We start from the raw sequence: 22,566 nt of genomic DNA on the forward strand, positions 1-22,566 counted from the left end.
AAATGGGGAAGGCCTCTTGAAGGAGATGTGACCTTAATGGGTCTTTGAAAGTGGTCTAGCATATATAGAGGGGGAGGGAGGTCGGGATAGAGGGAAAATATGGGAAAGGGGTCAGCGGGGGATAGATGAGATGAGCACTTAGGAAAATATAATACAACACACGCCTCTCTCTGACCTCATGGAGAGGCTGGTGGGCCTGGGGGTGGGCAGAGAACCTCAGCAGACCTCTGGGTTTAAATTAAACGTGCCCTTATTTTGCAAGTTCTGCTGACCATGTGATTGCAAGGCTGCCATGAGCAGCTCACAGATATGCATGCTGATCAGGCGTTGGACTCTGATTCCAGCCCCCTCCTCCTCTGGATGTGGTAACTTCCCCTGGCATGGGGGTGGATTCAGGCTCAAGGCGACCTAAGGCAGTCCCAATCAATCAATACATTGTATTTATGAAAGGTCTTGGGTTCAAATCCCGGCTCTGCCAATTGTCAGCTGTGTGACTTTGGGCAAGTCACTTGAACTTCTCTGTGCCTCAGTTACCTCATCTGTAAAATGGGGATTAAGACTGTGAGCCTCCTGTGGGACAACCTGATCACTTTGTAACCTCCCCAGCGCTTAGAACAGTGCTTTGCATATAGTAAGCACTTAATAAATTCCATCATTATTACTGTGCGCTTATTTTCATTATTATTACTGAGCGCTTACCGTGTGCAGAGCACTGTAATAATAATAATAATAATTGTGGTATTTGTTAAATGCTTATTATGTACCAGGCACTGTGCTAAACACTGGGGGGAAATACATTACGACGGAGTTGGTAGACCTGTTGGTTGATGGATAGACAAAGCTCGTAGTCCCTGATCAGACCCACAGGGACTTAAAATTCCTGGCAATGTGCACGTGACAAAACATCCTCTCTGTCTCTCTGGCGGGGACCAGCTCCCGTCGGCGCTGTGCCTTTGGCATCTGCCCGGAAAGTTTCAAGGAGAGTGGAGAACTCAAGACCTCTCCCCGATCCCCCTTGTCATCTCTGTTGGGCCGTCAGGAGGGGCTGCGGGGCGTCTGATCGCCTGCCGCTGCCTTTACAGCCACAGAGGATGAAGCGGGGAAGATTGAGACTTGATTCATGTTGATATTCAGCCTGTCAACCCAGGCGGGTTTGGGGGACAACTCGGTCTTTACAGCAAGGACACAGCTTTGCCGTTTCCCCGCCTGGGGAGAGGGATGGAACCGGGGGAGCTGGGCTGGAAGGCGTCTCCGGAATATCCCCCTGTCATTAGCGGAACAGGTACGGTTATTACTGAAAGAGTCTTTCAGGTTATCAGTGTGCACCAGGAGTCGCTGGAGAATGGAAAAAGATATAGAAGGATTTAAAACGAAAATAACAAAAAGAAAAACTGTATTTTCTAATCCAAACCTTGCCCCGCAGTGTCTCTGTTAACCCCCAATCAGTCTTTGGAGATATAAAATGTAGCGAGCCACAATTACTTTAGTGATTACACTTTATCTTGTCCTACCAAGGTATTAAAGAGAAGCGAGGGAACACATTAAAAAAATGTACAGCCCAATTTAATCATGATTCCCTCTAAAACAATTGCTGGGGATTTCCACGATACCATTCCTGTAGCATAAAAATCCGTTAGAGGCCCTCTAAGCGCGACACAACTCATCCTTTGCTGCAATGGCTGTCCGGCCATCTGCCAGGGGTGTGAGGGGCCCAGCAACTGGGGTTTGGATGGATTTTAGCAGAACAACACCACCACCCCAACCCAGTGGCCCTCTCTGTGTCCAGACAGGGAGCAAGTTCACATGCTCCAACATCCACTGAGAGAAAACTGATCCCTCAAACCCACCGCCTCCTCACCCCAACCCCCAACAATAAGGATAATAGTAGTAATTGTGGTCTTCATTAAGCACTTACTTTGTGCCAAACGCTGTAGTAGATGCAAGGTAATCAAGTGGGATGGAGTCCCTGGCCCACACAGGCTCACACTTTAAGGAGGAGGGTCTCTAAACCTCATTTTTACAAAGGAGGAAACGGGGAACCAGAGAAATTAAGTGATTTTCCCCAAGGTCATACAGCAGGCAAGTGTCAGAACTGGGATTAGAACCCAAGGTCCCTGACTCCTAGGGCTGGGCGTTTTCCATTGGGCCATGCTGGTTCTCACCACCTTGCCTCTTTTCTAGATGTTGCTCTGGCTCCTCTGAATATTGAAGCAAGCAGTGCAGCCTCTTGAGGGCTAGTATTCCGTATTCCCTCACTCTCTCCCTTTCTGTTGCTCTCTCTCTGTTCCACCTAATAAAAACAATCCCTAGGCCAACCCCAGACCACAAAGCAGCTCTACTTCTTCCTTCCTGCTTCTCCCACCTGAAAACATCTGGACTCTCTCTGACACCCACAGATCAGGAGTGGGCCTAGTGGGCAGAGAATGTGTATACCGACTCTGTTATAATAATTGCTGTATTGGTTAAAGTGCTTAATATGTGCCAGGCACATATTATGTATGTTTGAACCATGGTGACTTCTAGGGACACACTGTTTTCCAGGTCAGAGAAAGATCTGGGGTCTTTGAAGACAGGCCCTAGGCCAGATGACTCTCTGGAGTGACAGTTTCATGAAAATTAGTTCCAGGTTAAAGTCAGATGTAGGATAGATGTAAATCAGCAATTCCATTCATCCAATCCAGGCATCACTCAACCAATCCATCTGTCATTCAACCAGTGATATTTATTGACTTTCTACCAAGTACGCAGAGGCACTGTACTAAGCTCACATCCAAACCCAGGGCACAGTCAGCCAAGGTGAAATAGTGCCCCTCTGGTGTGTCTGCAGGAATGGAGATACATTAAGGGAAAGCTTCTACCAACTCTGTTACATTGTTATAATGCAGTCTCTCAAGGGTTTAGTACAGTGTTGTGCACACAGTAAGCTCTAAATAAATATAATTGATTGAAATACAATTGATTGATTGATAAAGACTGCCTCTCTACCCTCATTTCTTTTCCTGCCTACAGGGAACAAGTCTTTTGAGATACCCGCCAGAACCCAAGAACTCTATTTATCATTTTATTATTATTATTATTATTGTTATTCTTTTGTTAAGTGCTTACTATGTGACAATCACTGTTCTAAGTACTGGGATAGATGCAAGTTATCAGGTTGGACATAGTCCCTGTGCCACATGGGGTTCAAAGTCTAAGTTGGAGGGAGCACAGGCTTTGAATTCCCATTTTACTGATGAAGAAACTGAGGCACAGAGAAATTAAATGACTTGCCCAAGGTCACACAGGTGGTGGAGCTGGGATTAGAACCTAAACCAGAACCCAAAGCAGCAGCAGCAGGTGTCTCTGGGGGAATACTTTCTGCTTTCTCACCAGCCTCCTGAGTCAATTCTCTACCTGCCCCTTTGATTGAGCCTTTCAGTAGTTGCACTGAGTGAGGCCTGGGTTGAGGGCCTCTCAAGGCCCACCTGGTGCCTCCTGCCTAGTGGAAACTCTTTAACCATTTCCAGGGGATTTGGAAATTTGTGGTAATTAGGTAATGATGACAATAACAACCCTAGGCTCTTATCTAAGGCTTTTCATCTTCAGAGCACTTTACCAGGATTAACTAATTAGCCCTTCCAGCCTCCCTGGGAGGGAGTTAAGTGCTGTTGGTTCCCCTAGAATCTTGCTGTACTGACTTTCATGGGAGACCCCATTGTTTATCCGGTGTCCTCGGCTGCCACTTGAGCAAGTGTGGCCTCTGTGTCCATGGGAGGTAGAAAATAAATACTTAAAGAGCATGTAACTTTCCAATCTAGGACCAGTGAATAGTGTTGCTCATTTACATTTTGCATATCAACTCTCAGAGGATTGTAGGTTAGACCTAAAAGGACAGAGCGGTTATCAGTTTTATGATCCTGCCACCCTTTCTCTCTTCTTTTCCTCTCTTCTTCCTCTTCCCCTCCACCCCACCCCACTTCCTGCCCTCCAGTGACACGGTTCAGTGGAAAGAGCACGGGCTTTGGAGTCAGAGGTAATGGGTTCAAATCCCAGCTCCGCCAATTGTCAGCTGTGTGATTTCGGGCAAGTCACAACTTCTCTGTGCTTCAGTCACCTCATCTGTATAATGAGGATTAAGACTGTGAGCCCCCTTTGCGATAACCTGATCACCTTGTAACCTCCCCAGAACTTAGAACAGTGCTTTGCACATAGTAAGCGCTTAAAAAATGCCATCATTATTATTATTATCCTTTTGAGAAACTCATGGAATAATGGAAAGAAATTCAACATTCTTTTTTAACAGGCTGAAATTCCAACCTCAGTACTAATGGGGGCTATTTACAAGACAGATCTGAACTTCAGATCTCAGCTTGAATTCGGAGCAGTTGATACCCATTTCTTTTTTAAGTGCTCAATACCACTGATGGCAATGATGACTAAATTTACATTCCCAGGATACAGGGTCTTGTACTATCCTTCCAGTGTCAACCAGTAGGGACTATGGCTAAAGGAATAGTCACCCTTAAATTGTTAACTTTCAAGGGCAGGGACTTTGTCTTTTACTTTTATTGTTTTTTCCCAACTTCCTAGAACAGTGCTTGACACATAGGTGCTCGATATATATTTTGAATGGGATGACTTGAATGAATTAATGAATGATGAGAGAGTTAGTGAGTACAGTGAGTGAGTCAATGAATGAATGAATGAAGAGCAGCACTTTCTGAATCCTGCTGGGATTTTGGAGGTAATGTGGCTTTGAGAAGCATCATGGCCAAGTGGGCAAAGCGTGAGCTGGGGTGTCAGAGGACCTGTGTTCTAATACCGGCTCCACCACTTACCAACTGTGTGACCTTGCGTAAGTCACTTAACTTCTCTGTGCCTCAGTTCCCTCATCTGCAAAATGGGGACTACAGTACCTGTTCTCCCTCCTACTTTGACTTTGAGCCCCATGTGGGACCTTTTCAACTTATATCTACCCCAGCGCTTAGTATAGTGCTTGACATATAGTAAGTGCTTAACTAATACCACTATTATTATTAATAGAGTAGTAGTAGCAATAGTCTTAAGTAAAAGTTGAGTACTACCATGCCCAGAGCGGCAGGATCATGTAATCTGGCAACAGATAGCTATGGACTGAGGATCCATCTGATACATAGCAAGAGGGGAGGAGTGTTTAAGGTGGATAACATGCAGATGGAAGCTTTGTCCCCAGAGGAGATGTCTCTGACCAGACATACTTGACCACAGCAGACTAGGTGGCATCTGCCCTGTTTTGTTCTACATTCTCCATTTTGATGAAGGAGAAGGGTAGGAGAACTCAGTGCTTAGTACAGTACTTGGCACATAATAACTCCTTAACAAATTGTTATTATTATTATCAAATGCCATCGAGTCATTTCCGATTTATGGCAGCTCTATGGATAAATTTTCTCCAGAACGTCCTATCTTCTGCCAAAATCCATAACCTTGCTAACGGTTCTTCCGTTATTGTTGTTATGGTTTCTGTCCGTCTAGCTGGTGGTCTGCCTCTTCCACGTTTTCCCTGGACTTTTCCTAGCATTAATCTCTTCTCCAAAGAATTAATCCAATTGAAGATTAACAACTACCACTTTGAAAGAAGCAAAAAACCTCTATGTGGAGAGGGAGAGCAGAAGACACCACAGTGTGAGAAAGGGGTAGCCAGTGATCTTGGGACTAATCAATCAATCAATCAATGATATTTATTGAGTGCTTACTGTGTGCAGAGCACTATTCTAAGTGTTTGTGTTTGGAAGAGCAGAGTACAACAGAGTCAACTGACACGTTCCCTGCCTGCAACGAGTTTATAATCTATTGTGGGAGACAGACATTTAGTAAGTAATTTATAATATAATTTATAGATTTATGTATAAATGCTCTGGGGCTGAGAGTGGAACAAATACAAAATGCCCAAAGGTCACAAACCCAAATGCATCCTAGAGAAACCTAGACCAGCTTAGAGAAGCTCAGAAGCAAGGGCAGCCCACCCAAAGACAGCAAGAAATGAATCAGGCTTCTCCCCAAAATCGGGCTCCATCCTTCCCAAAGGGACTGGCCTCATTGGTGCTTGTCCTGGCTGGGAGTTGCACTCATCATCATTATTATTGTTGTTATTATTGTTATAATTATTAATATCTTTATTATTATTGTATTTTTGATCACTAGATCATATTTTTGAGCACTTACTGTTTGCAGAGCACTGTACTATTCAGCACTTAGAACAGTGCTTTGCACATAGTAAGCGCTTAATAAGTGCCGTTATTATTATTACTAAGCACCTGAGTAATAATAATAATAATAATAATAGCATTGATTAAGTACTTACTATGTGCAAAGCACTGTTCTAAGCGCTGGGGAGGTTACAAGGTGATCAGGTTGTCCCACAAGGGGCTCACAGTCTTCATCCCCATTTTACAGATGAGGGAACTGAGGCGCAGAGAAGTGAAGTGACTTTCCCAAAGTCACACAGCTGACAACTGGTGGAGCAGAGATTTGAACCCATGACCTCTGACTCCAAAGCCCGGGCTCTTTCCAGTGACAGCAGAGTTGGCAGACATGTTCCCTAAATCTGTAAATTATTTTTATTAGTGTCTGTCTCCTCCTCTGGACAGTAAGCTCCTTGTGGGAAGGGAGTGTGTTAGTTCATTCATTCAATCGTATTTATTGAGCGCTTACTGTGTGTAGAGCACTGAACTAAGCACTTGGGAAGTACAAGTGGGCAACATATTGTTATACTCTACTCTCCCAAGTCCTTAGTACAGTGCTCTGTGCGTAGTAAGCACTCAATAAATGTTACTGATAGACTGACTGCTCACAAGGAGCTTTCAGTCCAGAGGACTAAGATGATACTGTGAGTCAAGCGCTATCCTAAGCACTAAATACGAGATAATCAGATTGGACACAATCCCTGTCCCACATGAGACTCACAGGCCAAGTAGGAAGGAGAATAGACATTGAATCCCCGTCTTACAGATGAGGAGACTGAGGCCCAGAGAAGTTAATAATAGTAATAATAATGGCATTTGTTAAGCGCTTACTATGTGCAAAGCACTGTTCTAAGTGCTGGCGTTCAAGGTCATTCATTCATTCATTCATTCCTTCATCCAGTCAATTATTCATTCAATCAATCGTATTTATTTAGCGCTTACTGTGTGCAGAGCACTGTACTAAGCGCTTGGGAAGTACAAGTTGGCAACACATAGAGACGGTCCCTACCCAACAGCGGGCTCACAGTCTAGAAGGGGGAGACAGACAACAAAACAAATTAACAAAATCAAATTGTATTTATTGAGCACTTACTCTGTGCAGAGCACTGTACTCAGCGCTTGGAACAGTGCTTTGCACATAGTAGGCGCTTAATAAATGCCATCATTATTACTATCGCCATTATTATCAGAGAAGCAGCGTGGCTCAGTAGGAAAGAGCACGGGCTTTGGAGTCAGAGGTCATGGGTTCAAATTCCGGCTCTGCCAATTGTCAGCTGTGTGACTTTGGGCAAGTCACTTAACTTCTCTGGGCCTCAGTGACCTCATCTGTAAAATGGGGATTAAGACTGTGAGCCCCCCGTGGGACAACCTGATCGCCTTGTAACCTCCCCAGCGCTTAGAACAGTGCTTTGCACATAGTAAGCGCTTAATAAATGCCATCATTAGTATTATTATTCCCAGAGCAGGCGCCTGGCAGAGCCAAGATTAGAACCCAGGTCCTCTGACTCCCAATCTCATGCTGTTTTCACTGAACTATGCTGATCCCCCATCTTCTCTAAAGCAGCACTCTCCCCTCCAGCTCAACTCTACTGCCAGAGACCAGCTGACCCTGATCCAAAGAATGCTGGCTGTCTTAGCATGGCAGGAGGATTGAATGAGGCAGCCTCTCAGATCACAGAGGCCTCTCAGAAGCCTCTCACATGGCATCTGGGGGACAGTCAGAAGACATTTCTGCTGCTCCTTCTTCCCCAAACAGCTCTGATCCCCTCTCTGAGGAGCCTAGAGCCTCCAACCTCATGTATTTATCCTGATGGTCAGTCGGTCTGATGAGCAACATGACCAGAGCAAACTAGGGCCCGCGTTTGGGGTGGGATTCAGAGGGGCGAGAAGGGAGGTGGTTGGGAGGCGAGATTTCTCTCCTTCTCTCCCGGGCCTATGACACAGATAGCTTTGAACTGCTTTTGTCGCCATCATTTATTCATTCTCTAATAAATCCTGCCTTTTCTGCCAGCTTTGCACTCCTGTTTCATGTGCTCCTGCCCTCGTTGTTGATTGAAAACCCAGGTACCAGGAAAGCTTGGCTGGCTCCAGCGCGGCTTGTGGCAGCCTTCAGAATCTGCATAAATGGTGCTAATATGAAAAATACAATAATAAAATAGGCTGATGACACAAACAATAGCTGATTTACTTGGCTAATTTACATTTTATATAACTGGCAGCGTAGAATGCTGGACCTCTCTTTCAGGCTGCGTATAGGGAGGTCCACGGCACTATTACATGCTATTATTACTTTCTGGATAATGTATACATTTTCACTATCACATGGCCTGTCTCCTTCATTTTTCATGAGAACTGGCACTAGATTAATGACCGAGCCCCAGAAGAAACGGAACGCCATGCCAGTCTGATTTATTGACCACTTAGCGTTGATGAAGCTGCAAACAAGAGTCAAACAGATGTTGCAGCTGCATTTTTCTTTATCAAAACTAGCAGCTTTTTGCATTTTTAACCACTTCTTGACCCAAAGTCTTGCTTACTCCACGAAACAGGAAACTGGCAGCAGATTGCTCCAGGCTTCCTGAGGGAGTGGTGCTATAGACCCATGAGGAAGGTGTGCCCAACTCCCACCCCAAAGTAGGGCATTTCATAGTCATCTACGAAACCTTGCTGATCTCTCTTGATGCTAGTGACTTCCCAACTGGGGTGGACGGGAGGACTACGGGAGCTGACGTATTCTGGCTGGTTGCCACTCTCCCCAGCTTACCCAGGGTGGCATGCTGGGAGTGCTGGATTATTGTTCTGGATGGGCTCCAGAGGACTGTCATTGATCCATGGCCACTCTGACTTCTCACCCTAAGAACAGAGGAGGTGGCTTGTCTGGCTCCCTAGCATTGCAGGAGGAGCCCTTGAAGTAGACAGGAGGAGGAGGGAATTGCTTCTCACCAAATCCCTGGCCAGGGGGTGGTCAGGACATGTGCACAGGGAGATCACTGTAACCTGAGGGTGGTAGGGTAAGAACAAACGAAAGACAACACCTCTCTAACAGGTGGATCAGACAGGATGGTTGCAGATCAGAAATATGAGCAGGTAGAAGGGGGTGTGGGTGAATTAATGGTTGAGCAGTCCATGACGGTTGTCAAGAGGACAATTAGGGATGTTAGCTGGTCTGTCCCTAACGATGAGGGTGAATATCCAGTAAGACAGTCATCCCACTGTTCCTCCAAGCATCCAAGGCACAATATTGGGATGGATGGTCTGACCCAAGAATGGCCTTGTTTTGTTCTCCTAGTTTCACATTCTCATCCACTAAAAGCTTGAGAGAGGAGGGAGTGAGAGGAGAGAGAGAGAGAGAGAGAGATCTTGATTCCTCTGCCAGTTTCTTTCTGGGGTATCCCAACTCCAATGCTTGGCCCCTATGAACTCTCAGTTATTCCTTGCTGACGGTCTTGACCAGATTGTATTTTGAGATCCAAAAGGAGAGGGGCAAGTTAAGTGGGGGAAATTTCCAAGGGGTCCCCCTAAACTATAACTGCCACCCCCCAACCAGACACACACAACCTTTGACCCACACATACCCTACACACATACACACACATTGACTTACACATGCACTGTGCACACTCTCTCTCTCTTTCTGCCTCTTGCTGTTGCCTGGTGGCAGTGAGCTGTCTCCATGAGCTCTCTGGAGTCTGACTGGGAGAGATTCCCCACTCTTGGAACAGAAGAGGCTTACTTCGGCAAAACAAGGAAATCCTTTCCAGTGCTCCTATGCCTCTTATTTTCAGCTGAGTTAGCCCCAGGCACCAAATTTCCATAAACTGGTAGTGCTTTCCGTGGAAGCCGCTGTCTATCCTTCCAGATCACAGGTGGCTGAGGCCAGCTGCCCTTGGCATTCCGCTCTCCTTCCACCTGCAGCTGTCAAAGATTTGAACAAATAGGAACACTCATTGAGTTGGTGCTACTTTGTTGTTGAAAGTGATTTTATTTTCTCAAGTCCCCAGTCCCTCGTAATTAGGAAAATTAAATCACACTGAGGCACTTGGCTCTCAGGCAGCTCCTGCCCCTCTGCTCCTCTGGCCGGGGAGGAAAACTGATGGCTCCTAAGGGAGGGAATGAGCTGGGCCACTTCCTCCCAGATGGAGCTCTCTGGGACTTGGGGAGGCCTGTGTCCTTTACAGTAGAAATGGAAAAATCTCCTCTCTCCTCCTGGTTGTCCCCATTGGTAGCATCAACCCATGCCCAACTCAAGTGCCTGGGACTGAGCAGAACACTGTGGGAGATCTGTGAGCCCACTGCTGGGTAGGGACTGTCTCTATATGTTACCAACTTGTACTTCCCAAGCACTTAGTACAGTGCTCTGCACACAGTAAGTGCTCAATAAATACGATTGATGATGATAATGATGATGATCAGGGCCTGGGAAGGAAATGCACTGGTTCTGGATTGAGGGAGGGAGGGGGTCAGGATGCTCCTAGAGGAGCACTCCAGGACTGGGTGGCCTTGAATGATGTTCTACAGAATGGTAGGTATGACATCATTATGTCATGCTGCAGGTCTGGTATAACGCCTGTGATGTCACCTGTGCCTGTGAGTCCGATATCTTTAAGGATCATCATCAGCCTCTCTCTCCAGCCGAGGTGCTCTCTTCTCCCTGCAGACATCCTGCCCTTTGGACTTTTTTTATGATATTTGTTAAGTGCTTACTGTGTCCCGGAGACTGTCCTAAGCGCCGGGGAAGATACAAGATAATCAGGTTGGGCCCAGTCCATGTCCCACAGAGAGATCAGTCTTAATTTCCATTTTACAGACGAGTTAACTGAGGCACGCAGAAGTTAAGTGACTTACCCTAGGTCACATAGCAGACAAGTGGCAGAGGATGAGCTGGGGCAAACTCTAAATGTGCCAGACGATGCTTGGAGGCCCTGCCTAGGGCAGCTTTAGGGCCTTTTTTCTGCCAGTGTTTCTTCTGAAGGACACAATTCTGGAAATACAACAGGGAACCGATCACCCGCTGTTGCTTTCTGGAAGTTTTCATTGACCTGTGATCTTTCTATCCTCTTAATATTCCCCCTTCTCCCTCTCTCCTCTTGACTACTCCTCATTCGACAGTGTCTGCTTCCCATTTGGCCTGAAGACTAGAGTCAGGGAACATTGAACCACTGCTATGGACCGTCAAGAGCAAGGAGCTTGTTATAAGTCCTTTCTTCTGCAAATGTATCTTTCCCCAGCCTCCATGTTTGCCCTCTTACTGCTCCTGTTGACATTTCTAGAGCCCCTGTCCTGGGTTTTTCTGTCCCCTCTTCACCTCTATAGTAACAAAGATAACAAAAGTAATGGGAAGCCCTTTCAGAGGGTTCCTACAGAAAAAAAAAAGATTTTGCCTTGTTCCTGTTCAATAGCCCATGGGCCACCTCTAAGAATTCTTCAGGCAGGGCGAACAATCAGTCTGTTAAATTGACTGATGGTCAGAGCACGGGCCTGAAGTCAAAAGGACCTGGATTCTGCCATTTGTCTGCTATGTGAGACCTTGGGCAAGTCACTTGAAACAGCATGGCATGGTGGATTCATTCATTCATTCATTCGTATTTATTGAGCACTTACTGTGTGCAGAGCACTGTACTAAGCGCTTAGGAACTACAAGTCAGCAAAATATAGAGATGGTCCCTATCCAACAACAGGCTCACAGTCAAGAAGGAGGAGACAGACAACAAAACTAAACAAGTAGACAGGTGTCAATACCATCAGAATAAATAGAATTATAGCTATATACACACCATTAATAAAATAAATATAGTAAATATGTACAAATAAAATAAACAGAGTAATAAATATGTACAAATATATACAAGTGCTGTGGGGAGGGAAGGGGGTAGGGCAGAGGGAGGGGAGGAGGAGAGGAAAAATGGTGGGGGATAGAACACGGGCCTGGGCGTCAGAAGGTCATGGGTTCTAATACTGACTCAGCCACTTCTCTTCTGCGTGACCTTGGGCAAGTCACTTTACTTCTCTGTGCCTCAGTTACCTCATCTGTGAAATGGGGATTGAGACTGTGAGCCCCGTGTGGGACAGGGACTGTGTCCAGCCCGATTTGCTTGTATCTACCCCAGCACTTAGTACAGTTCCTGGCATCATCATCATCATCAATCGTATTTATTGAGTGCTTACTGTGTGCAGAGCACTGTACTAAGCGCTTGGGAAGTACAAATTGGCAACATATAGAGACAGTCCCTACCCAACAGTGGGCTCACAGTCTAAAAGGGGGAGACAAAACCAAACATACTAACAAAATAAAATAAATAGAATAGATATGTACAAGTAAAATAAATAAATAAATAGAGTAATAAATATGTACAAACATATATACATATATACAGGTGCTGTGGGGAAGGGATGGAGGTAAGATAGGGGGGATGGAGAGGGGTACGAGGGGGAGAGGAAGGAAGGGGCTCAGTCTGGGAAGGCCTCCTGGAGGAGGTGAGCTCTCAGTAGGGCCTTGAAGGGAGGAAGAGAATGAGCTTGGCGGATGGGCAGAGGGAGGGTATTCCAGGCCCGGGGGATGATGTGGGCCGGGGGTCGATGGCGGGACAGGCAAGAACGAGGTACGGTGAGGAGATTAGCGGCGGAGGAGCGGAGGGTGCGGGGTGGGCCGTAGAAGGAGAGAAGGGAGGTGAGTTAGGAGGGGGCGAGGTGATGGACAGCCTTGAAGCCCAGGGTGAGGAGTTTCTGCCTGGCACATAGTAAGTGCTTAACAAATACCATTTTTTAAAAAGTCACAACTTCTTTATGCCTCATTTACCTCATCTGTAAAACGGGGATTAAGATTGCGAGCTCCATGTGGGAGAGGCAGGGACTGGGTCCATTCAGATTAGTTTATATCAACCCTAGTGCTTTGTACAGTGCCTGGTACACAGTAAGTGCTTAACAAATACCATTTTAAAAAAATAGGTGCCCACTCGACTGTACCTAACCTGGGGTTTTCGGGGAGGTGCCCCCTGAGGGAAGCCACAGATGGAGAGGAGTCTGTTTGCGAAGCCTGCTGCATCCCTGGCATCCACCTCCAGTCTTCATCCTCCACCTTGAGAGGCCTGTGAGTTGGGTAACCCACAGAGCAATAGATTTTGAGGGCTAGGGATGCTATTCTGACACTTCCATGAAGCTGATAAATCAGAAATTTAAAGCTAATAAATGTTTCTGCAAGACCCAGTAAAACTCACAGCTAATGAATAAAAGCTCAAAGTTGCCAAGAAGTGATGGATGCCCCAAATTTCCAAAATTACTTTGAATCATTGTACATCTTGCGATCCGTTCTGGGCCACTCAGCAGTTATTTAAAGTGCTGCTCAAAGCTCCACCAGCTAAACTGCTCCAATTCACCAGACCTTGGGATTGGATCAACTTTTCAGAAGTTAGGCTGTCTCAGGAAGCCTCAGAGTGGAAAGAAAGCATAGTGCAATTCTTTGCCACGTATCCCCATCTTCATCCTCAGAGGAGATTCATCGTCGAAGGAACCGTAATACAGGATAGAGGATAAGTTAGGGATGCTAGGTTGTCCATCCCTAATGATTAATCGATCAATCAGTGGTATTTATTGATTGCTTATCATGTGCAGAGCACTGTACTAAGTGTTCCGGAGAGTACAATGTAAAATGATGGGGATGGTTGTTCAGAACAGTTCTCTTCCTGACCTCCAAACATCCTGTCCAAGATAGAATCCTGGGCTGAATGGACTATTAATATGACCCACTATTGGCGTTGCTGCTTGTTTTAGAAAAACCCTAACATCTTGCTGAAACCTACGAGGATCCCTATCCAAAGAATCCCTAGGGAATTGATGATAGAATGCAAAGTGGCTGATGGTATAGAGCTTTCCTAAACCCAAGAGAATGTTGGAAGAGATTAAAACAGACCCCAGGAAGAACGAAGAGGGTAGAGTCATTTCAGGACAACACTGTGGGCAGGGAATGTGTGTGTTTTTGTATGGTACTCTCCCAAGAGCTTAATACAGTGCTTTGCACACAGTAAACATGCAATAAATCTAGAATGTGAGCCCGTTTTTGGGTAGGGATTGTCTCTGTTGCCAAATTGTACTTTCTAAGCACTTAGTACAGTGCTCTGCTCACAGTAAGTGCTCAATGAATATGATTGAATAAATGAATGAATGCCAAAAATTACCATTTTCTGTTGATGGTTTATTTCTAAGCCCTGGCATCCAAATCCCAAAGACTGACCTGGAAGCTGCATTCTCCCCAAATCCTGCTCTGACAAGTTTCTTGCCTAACTCCAAAACTGGATTTTCCTAAGCTGTAGTGGCTGCTCTCAGTGGTCTAGAAGATACCCTACTGCCTCACTTTCATCTCCAGAGATGTCTGACACCCTGCTCCCTGCTGCCTTGGAGCCTGTGGAGGGAGGGAATCATAGGGAATCAGGAGCAAGCCTGCTGTGTTCTGACTAATCACAGCAAACAGTCCTTTCCTAATAGGATAATTTGATCTTGATCTTTACCCTGGGCTTCTGAAACTGGGCAGCTCATCTGGAACTGGCTCCCAACATGGCAAGGATCAGATCTGTCATCAGTTAATCAATCAGTGGTATTTACTGAGCTTTTACTGTGTGCAAAGCCCTGTACTAGCGTGGCTCAGTGGAAAGAGCACGGGCTTTGGAGTCAGAGGTCATGGGTTCAAATCCCGGCTCTGCCACTTGTCAGCTGTGTGACTTTGGGCAAGTCACTTAACTTCTCTGTGCCTCAGTTCCTTCATCTGTAAAATGAGGATTAAGACTGTGAGCTCCCCGTGGGACAACCTGATCACCTTGTAACCTCCCCAGCACTTAGAACAGTGCTTTGCACATAGTAAGCGCTTAATAAACGCTATCATTATTATTATTATTATTACTAAGTGCTAAAGAGAGTACAATACAACCAAGTTGGTAGACACATTCCCTGCCCAAAACAAGCTTTCAGTCTCAGGAAGCATGAGGGAGATGTGCTCGAGGAAGGCATGGGCTGCTGGGTGTCCTCCAGCTTTGGGTGACACAGAGGCATATCTCCCTCTCTGAGCATGTGGGGTCCTGTGTGGAGGCAGGGGAATGGATTATCAACTCTGAAGGTTCTCACAGCTCTAAGATTCTAGAGTTCTGGAATTCTTGTTTGTTCCCTGAAGTTTCCCAGGGCAGACTGAGAAATAATAATAATAATAATAATAATAATAATAATAATAATAATAATAATAATAATAATAATGATTGTGGTGTTTGGTCAGCGATTACTATGTACCAAGTCCTGTGCTATGGACTGGGGCAGTTACAATCAGATCAGACCAGACCCTAAGTGGATCTGGCAGTCTAAGGGGTAGGAATAACCAGGCATTTAATCTCCATTTTACACCTGAAGAAACTGAATCACAGAAAGGTTTATAGGGACTTGCCCATGTTCACACAGGAGGCAAGAAACAAGGGTGGGATTAGAACTCAGGTCCTTTGAGTACAAGCCTGAGCTCTTTCTGCATTTATAAAATATGTTTTAAAGATATGCACATAAATGCTGTGGGGTTGAGGGTGGAGTGAATATCAGATGTTCAAAAGTCACAGATCCACGATCAAAGGAAATGCCTGTCAAGGAAGAGAGGGCTTAATCATGGAAGGCCTCTTGGAGGAGCTGTGACCTTAATTAATGGTATGAAGGTGGGGAGAGTGGTGGTCTGGTGTATTTGGAGAAAGAGGGAGTTCCAGGCTAAGGGGAGAACTTAATGGGAAACATAAGAAGATAAAAAGCTAAACAAGCTTGATTCATTCTGAAGGAGTGATAATAGAACGTGCCTTTTGGGCTGGGTTGGGGATGTGATTCTTGTTATCTTCTTTGGTGCTTAGAGGTCCAGCTGTGAGAAAGAGCTTGGGAGTGAGTGAGGAGGTTGAAGTTCACTTGCAGGCAAACTGTAACAATTGCTAATAGGGACATTGAAAAAAATCCTGTCTCTGAGACTGATTCCAAACTATTAAAATCAAGATTAATGATGAGTAAATATTGCCCTTTGACTGTCTATCTTGAGGGAACATGTGTCAAAACCACGCTTTCCCTAAAATGGGAGTGGAGGAGATGCAGAGAACTGACACTTGCTGATGCACTATTGCCTCCTCCACTTTTCTTTTTCTCTCCCTCTCTTTCAGTCAATCAGTGTGGTATATGATGAGCACTTACTGTATTCAGAGCACTGTACTAAGCACTTGGGAGAGAACGGTAGAACAGAGTTGCTAGTCTCTCCCCATATCTTTCATGTTCTTTTTCCCTCCCTTTCTCTCTTCATTTCTCCTTTTTTCTTCTCCCTCCTTTGCCCCCTTTCTTTTTCTGCCTCCTTTGCCCCCTTTCTACCTCACTGCATCTCTCTCTCTCCTTCTCCTTCCCTCCATCTCTCCCTCTGTACTCTTCCTTCTCTTCCACACCCTCCCATTCCCAACTCCCTCTCTCCATCCCTCTTCCTCCCTCTTTTCCTCCTTCTCTCTCTCTCTCTCTCTCTCTCTCTCTCTCTCTCTTAATTATGTGATTGCAGTTAACTGAAGCATACCAATGAAATTCCATTTTGAACAGGTTTTACATTTTGTAAAACCTGGTCTCTGTCCCAAATGCCTAGAAAATATTCTGTTGAAACCTACGGCCCTTGAACCAGGTCATTGGTCAGACAACTTTAGAAGTGTGGGGCCGACCCTAATTTACCTAGAAAAAAATGTGTGTTCCTCAGAGATGAAATTAAATTAAACTCAATCAGTTCCATTAGGACAAGCAGACGGCTGCTTCGTTTGGGTCACAATAACCCTGAACAAATGAGTCGATGTAATTATTAAAAACAATAATTAAGAAGCTTGATTAAAGCAAACAATCTTCTTGTTTCTATGGAAGATGTGTGGGTAGCAGGGAATTTGAGGAGAGCATGGAAAACCCAAGGGAAAAGGGGTCTCTCTTGGGTGAAGGGATTTGGGTTGAGCTTCTGAAACTTAGGCAGTTGCTGGTTGATGTCACTGCAGTTCCCAGGCCTGGCAGGCTGGACCCTCAAGTGGAAAAGAAGTGTCTCCTCAAGCATGGGCCAATGAGTCCAGAGGTGGGGGTCCTGGTCTTGCTGTGAGACCTCGGGCAAGTACCTTTACCTCTCTGGGCTTCAATCAATCAATCGTATTTATTGAGCGCTTACTATGTGCAGAGCACTGTACTTCAGTTTCCTCATCTATGAAATGGGAATTATAAAACCTCCCTGTCCCTACATCCCAGGGAATGTTGTAAGGATGAAATGAGACCATCGAAGTAAAAACATTTTGGAAAAGTGAAATCTCTCGACCAAGACAGGGCAGTGTTATAGCTCGTGTCCCAGGGACGTTTGTCAACCCAAGCTGGTGGGTGCCATCTGCTCCTGTAAGAGGGCGGAGTCTGCTCCTCCATTCAGGTCACATGCTCTAGCAGGAGCAGGGGGCATATCAGTCAGGGGGAAGGGCAGAGACCCCAGAGCCAGGGCAGGACTTGCTGATGAGAGCAGGGAGACATAGCTGTCTAAAAAGGCTAGTAGGGAAAGAACCAGAGGCCAGGAATCTGGGAGAAGACTAGTGGACCCATTCCCAAGTCCTTGCCATGGAGGTGAGGAAGGGCCATCCTCCACAGAGGTCTTTATAAATTTTGTTCCCAGGTGTAGATTGCCTTCTTGTCCATTTCTTATCTGGAAAACGTTTGGAAAGCATAAGGAGTTCCTTACGGGATGGGGGGAGAGGGTTTCCAGATATGCCCCAAATAACAGGAACTCAGCAGCACCTTTGGTGAGCAAATTTCCCATCTCTGTTGCCCACTTTTGGCAGAGGATAGGTCTGGTCCAGAGAGACCCTTTTGGGAGACTCCTTTCTGGGTTTCAAGCTGCCTCTTGCCAGGCTTCCCACTGCCTAGCTACTAACTCAGAAAAAGGAGCCCCGTGATTTTTTTTATGGTATTTGTTAGGTACTTACCTTGTGTCAGGCACTTTAAAAAGCACCTAGATACAAGCTTATCCGGTAGAAACAGTCCCTGTCTCACATGGAGCTCACGGTTTTAATCCCTATTTTACAGATGAGGGAACTGAGGCACAGAAAAGTTAAGTGACTCGCCCAAGGTCACACACCAGACAGGTGGCGGAACCAAGATTAGAGCTCAGTTCCTTCTGACTTCCAAGCCTGGGCTGTACACTGCCAGTGTACACTGTACACTGTAGACTACACTGCTTCTCATGATGGCTGCCCAGTGGCCCCTCTGCTCCTTGGAGAGACTGTATCTCTAGGGACCTGAGGGGCTGAAAAGGCTGAGCCAGGCATAGAGAGTGGGCTCCCTTCAATCCAAGAGGGTCCCTGTCATGGTTGATATTTTGGAGCCTTGTACATGTGTCCAGAAGGGTCACTGCAGGGGCAAGGTCAAAGGGATTTAGTACCAACCTAACCCAGAACCTAGAAGAAATCCAAGTCAAAGGGGCTAAGGAGAAGCCAGTGGGAGAGAGGTGTCTCTACGACCTGCTTCTCTCCATTTTTATTTTATTTTATTTTATTTTTTTAACGGTAATCAGTAAGTGCTTACTATGCCAAACACTGTTCTAAGGTTATGTACAAGTTAATTTTGTTGGACACAGTCCTCATCCCGCATGGGGCTCACAGTCTAAGTAGGAGGGAGAAAAGGAGAACTGAGGGACAGAGAAGTTAAGTGACTTTCCCAAGGTCACCCAGCCAGAAATTGGCAGAGCTGGGATGAGAACCCAGGTCCTCTGACTCCTAGGCCTGTGCTCTTTACACTAGGCCATGCTGCTTCTTCTGGAAGTTTGCTACCATGTTTTGAAGCGGTACCAAGGAGTAGGGTCTCCCTCAAAGTAAGGAAGGAACTTGGGGCTGCAAACCAGGCTGGGGTGTTGCCCGGCTTGTGGGTGCCTCACGGCTTCTCCTTGTGTTGTCTCCCCAGAACCCCGACATCGTATTGGTGCACTACTTGAACGTCCCGGCCATCGAAGACTGCGGCAAGCCCTGCGGCCCTATCCTCTGCTCCATCAACACCGACAAGAAGGAGTGGGCAAAATGGACAAAAGAGGAGCTGATCGGGCAGCTAAAGCCGATGTGTGAGTATCGACCAGGCCCATCCGGGCTCTGCTACGGCCTCAAGGGGAAGAGGTGGTGTGGGGTGTGAGTGGCTCCCCGTAGGAGGAGTCACAGCTGCTAGGACCAGGCTCATCTATATGGCCGTTTGGTCAGGTTGGCATGGCTGGCCCCAAAGCCAAAGGCCAGTTCTGCCCTCGGTAACGAATTAATGAGGAAGAAGCACACCAGTTGTGAATTTCAGGTGGCTCTCCAATACAGAGCAGCCAGTCAGTTGAGTAAAACTTGGTCCTCCCATTCTGGGGTAGTATTGAATAATAACTGTGGTATTTGTTAAGTGCTTACTATGTGCCAGGCACTGGAGAAGCAGCATGGCTCATTGGAAAGAGCATGGGCTTTGGAGTCAGAGGTCATGGGTTCAAATCCCGGCTCCACAACATGTCAGCTGTATGACCTTGGGCAAGTCACTTAACTTCTCTGGGCCTCAGTTACCTCATCTGTAAAATGGGGATGAAGACTGTGAGCCCCATGTGGGACAACCTAATCACCTTGTATCCCCCCCAGTGCTTAAAACAGTGCTTTGCACATAGTAAGCGCTTAATAAATGCCATCATCATTATTATTATTATTATTACTAAGCGCTGGGATGGATACAGGCAAATTGGGTTGGACACAGTTCCTGTTCCATGTGGCTCACGGTCTCAATCCTCATTATACGGATGAGGTAACTGAGGGACAGAGAAATGAAATGATTTGCCCGAGGCCACACAGCAGACAAATGGCGAGGCTGGGATTAGAACCCATGACTTTCGGACTCCCAGTCCCATCTACTAATTCATGCTGTGGTCTTTGAGGTTGGGAGATTAGATTGGAGAGGAAACGTGGAAAGTGAATGAACCTAATCCCAGGGTGGGTTCTCAAGTGCCAGTTTGGGCTTCTCTCTCTGGGGCCTCCTGTCCCACCCAGGCTCTTACCCTTCTCCCCACCCCTCTTCTCTCCCCTTTCCTTCCTAGTCTCCTCTTTCTCTTGCTCCAGCCCTATATTACCACTGCTGGCTCCAGTACTTGTTTGAGTCGCCCCAGACTGCCCCGTGCCAACTGGGGGATGTGCGAGTATTCAGTCAATCAATCATTCAATCCATGGTATTGATGGAGCACCTACAGTATACATGACTAAGCACTGCTCCTCTCACGCTGGTACTTGAAACCACCCACCCTCATCATTGCTCCTGGATCGCTCCTATCCAATCAGCCTCTGCCCCTCACACCAGCCTCTCTCCAATCTCCCACTCAACAACCTCAACTACATGCCACCTGGGGAACCCCCACTCCATTATGGGCCAACTCCCTTCATCCCCAACCACCATCTGGCCTATGCAGTCCAGCTCTACACTGTCACCCAGACCTGGCTCCCTCCAAAAGATACCATGTCTCCCATCACTCTCTGCCAAGGGGACCTCACCTTATCCCTCCCCCCAACACCTGAATCAGGGGGAAAGGGACTTGGGGGAAAGGGGAAAAGAGATTCCTCCTCAGTACCACTTTATTATCATTATCATTATTATTATTAATGTATTTGTTAAGCACTTACTATAGTGTCAAGCACTGTTCTACGCTCTGAGGGAGATGAGAACAAATAGGGTCAGACAGAGTCCCCTTTGTACTGTCCCATGCCCTCCACCTCTCACCTCTTTTGAAGTCTTTGTTAACCCCCTCTACCACACACTTTGACTATTAGCTGCTGTTACCTACCACCCCTATAGCATCACTTCCTCTTCCCTGAGTAGTTCTGACTCCTTTCTCATCTTCCTCTCTTTCAACCCTCCCATTCAGTCTGAGGCTAAATTCTGTTGGCTTTTCCTCCACATCATTTCCCAGAACTGCCCCTTCCTCTCCATTCAGAGGGCCGCCACCCCGGTCCAGATTCCTGTATATCCTGAATAAACTATTGCATCAGCCTCCGCATTATTTTTCCTGCTGCTCGAGGTGAATTTTTCTAAAACATCATTCTACACATCTCCCCTCTCCTGAAAAACCCTCAGTGGTTACCCATTCTTCTTTCCTACAGAAACTTCTGTTTGTTAACTGTGAGCCACTCCATCAGCTCTTTCCCTCCACCTTATCCACTCTCTTCTCCCACTGGACCCCAGCTCACAATCTTTGAGCCTCTCAAGCTCACCTTCTCCCTGTGCCTCATTTTCACCTTTCCACCCTCCAATTGAAGGAAGCAGTGTGGCTAAGTGGAAAGAGCCCAGGCTTGGGAGTCAGAGGTCATGGGCTCTAATCCCTGCTCTGCCACATGTCTGCTGTGTGACCTTGGGCAAGTCACTTAACTTCTCTGAGCCTCAGTTACCTCATCTTTAAAATGGGGATTAAGACTGGGAGCTCCACATGGGACAACCTGATCACCTTGTATCCCTCTCAGTGCTTAGAACAGTGCTTCGCACATAGTAAGTGCTTAACAAATGACATCATTATTTTTGAAGTCCTTTATCCTGCCTGAAATTCCCTCCCCCTTCAAATCATCATCATCATCAGTGGTATTTATTAAGCATTTATTTTGTGCAGAGCACTGTACTAAGCACTTGGAGAGTGCAATACAATGGAGTTGGTAAACACATTCCCTGACCACAACAAGCTTACAATCTAGGTTCAAATTCATCAAATTCAGCTCTCCCCATTGGCCAGGCTCTTCTGCAACCTCACCATCTTTAGGAGGCCTTTCCACATTAGTTTATTTCTCCCCAGGACATGTTCTCCTATTATTATTATTATTAATAATAATGTTCTCCTAACTACCACCTCAGCACATATGCACCACTTATGCACTCCTAACCAACGGTAGCACTTCTGTGCATAGCTACTTACATATCTGTTATTCTATCACCTACTCGTGCACATTTGCATCTTTCTGTTATCTTTTTCCTAACTTTAAATTATTTGTGTCTGTCTCCCTCACTTGACTGTAAATTCCTTGAGGCCCTTGCTCCTAAACTGTTTTACTCTTGCAAACCTTTAGTACAGTGCTCTGCATGCAATAGGTGCTCAACAAAGACTGTGGATCAGTTGAGTGATTGATTGTCTTTGCCCTCAAGGATAGTCTAGAGGACAACCAAATCCTCTAGACTTTAAGCTCATTGTGGGCAGGGATTGTCTCTGTTTATTGTTGTATTGTACTCTCCCAAGCACTTAGTACAGTGCTCTGCACACAGTAAGCACTCAATAAATACGATTGACTGACTGACTTACTCAAGGAGTTTACACTCCATCCAGGTACACTGACAAATG

General features: G+C 46.1%; 1 protein-coding gene across 5 annotated transcripts in view; it reads left to right on the top strand.

Moving 5' to 3' along the window:
* Positions 1–22,566, top strand: part of CAMTA1 (calmodulin binding transcription activator 1) — an 868,926-nt gene that overhangs the window by 646,778 nt on the left and 199,582 nt on the right. For all 5 annotated transcript variants that reach the window (XM_038747474.1, XM_038747476.1, XM_038747477.1 and 2 more), the window contains exon 4: positions 19,149–19,302. In XM_038747474.1, coding sequence (XP_038603402.1) covers positions 19,149–19,302 — 154 coding nt within the window. The remainder of the gene's footprint in view (positions 1–19,148; positions 19,303–22,566) is intronic.

The sequence above is a fragment of the Tachyglossus aculeatus genome, chromosome 5 (assembly GCF_015852505.1).
Source record: "Tachyglossus aculeatus isolate mTacAcu1 chromosome 5, mTacAcu1.pri, whole genome shotgun sequence".
Taxonomy (NCBI): domain Eukaryota; kingdom Metazoa; phylum Chordata; class Mammalia; order Monotremata; family Tachyglossidae; genus Tachyglossus; species Tachyglossus aculeatus.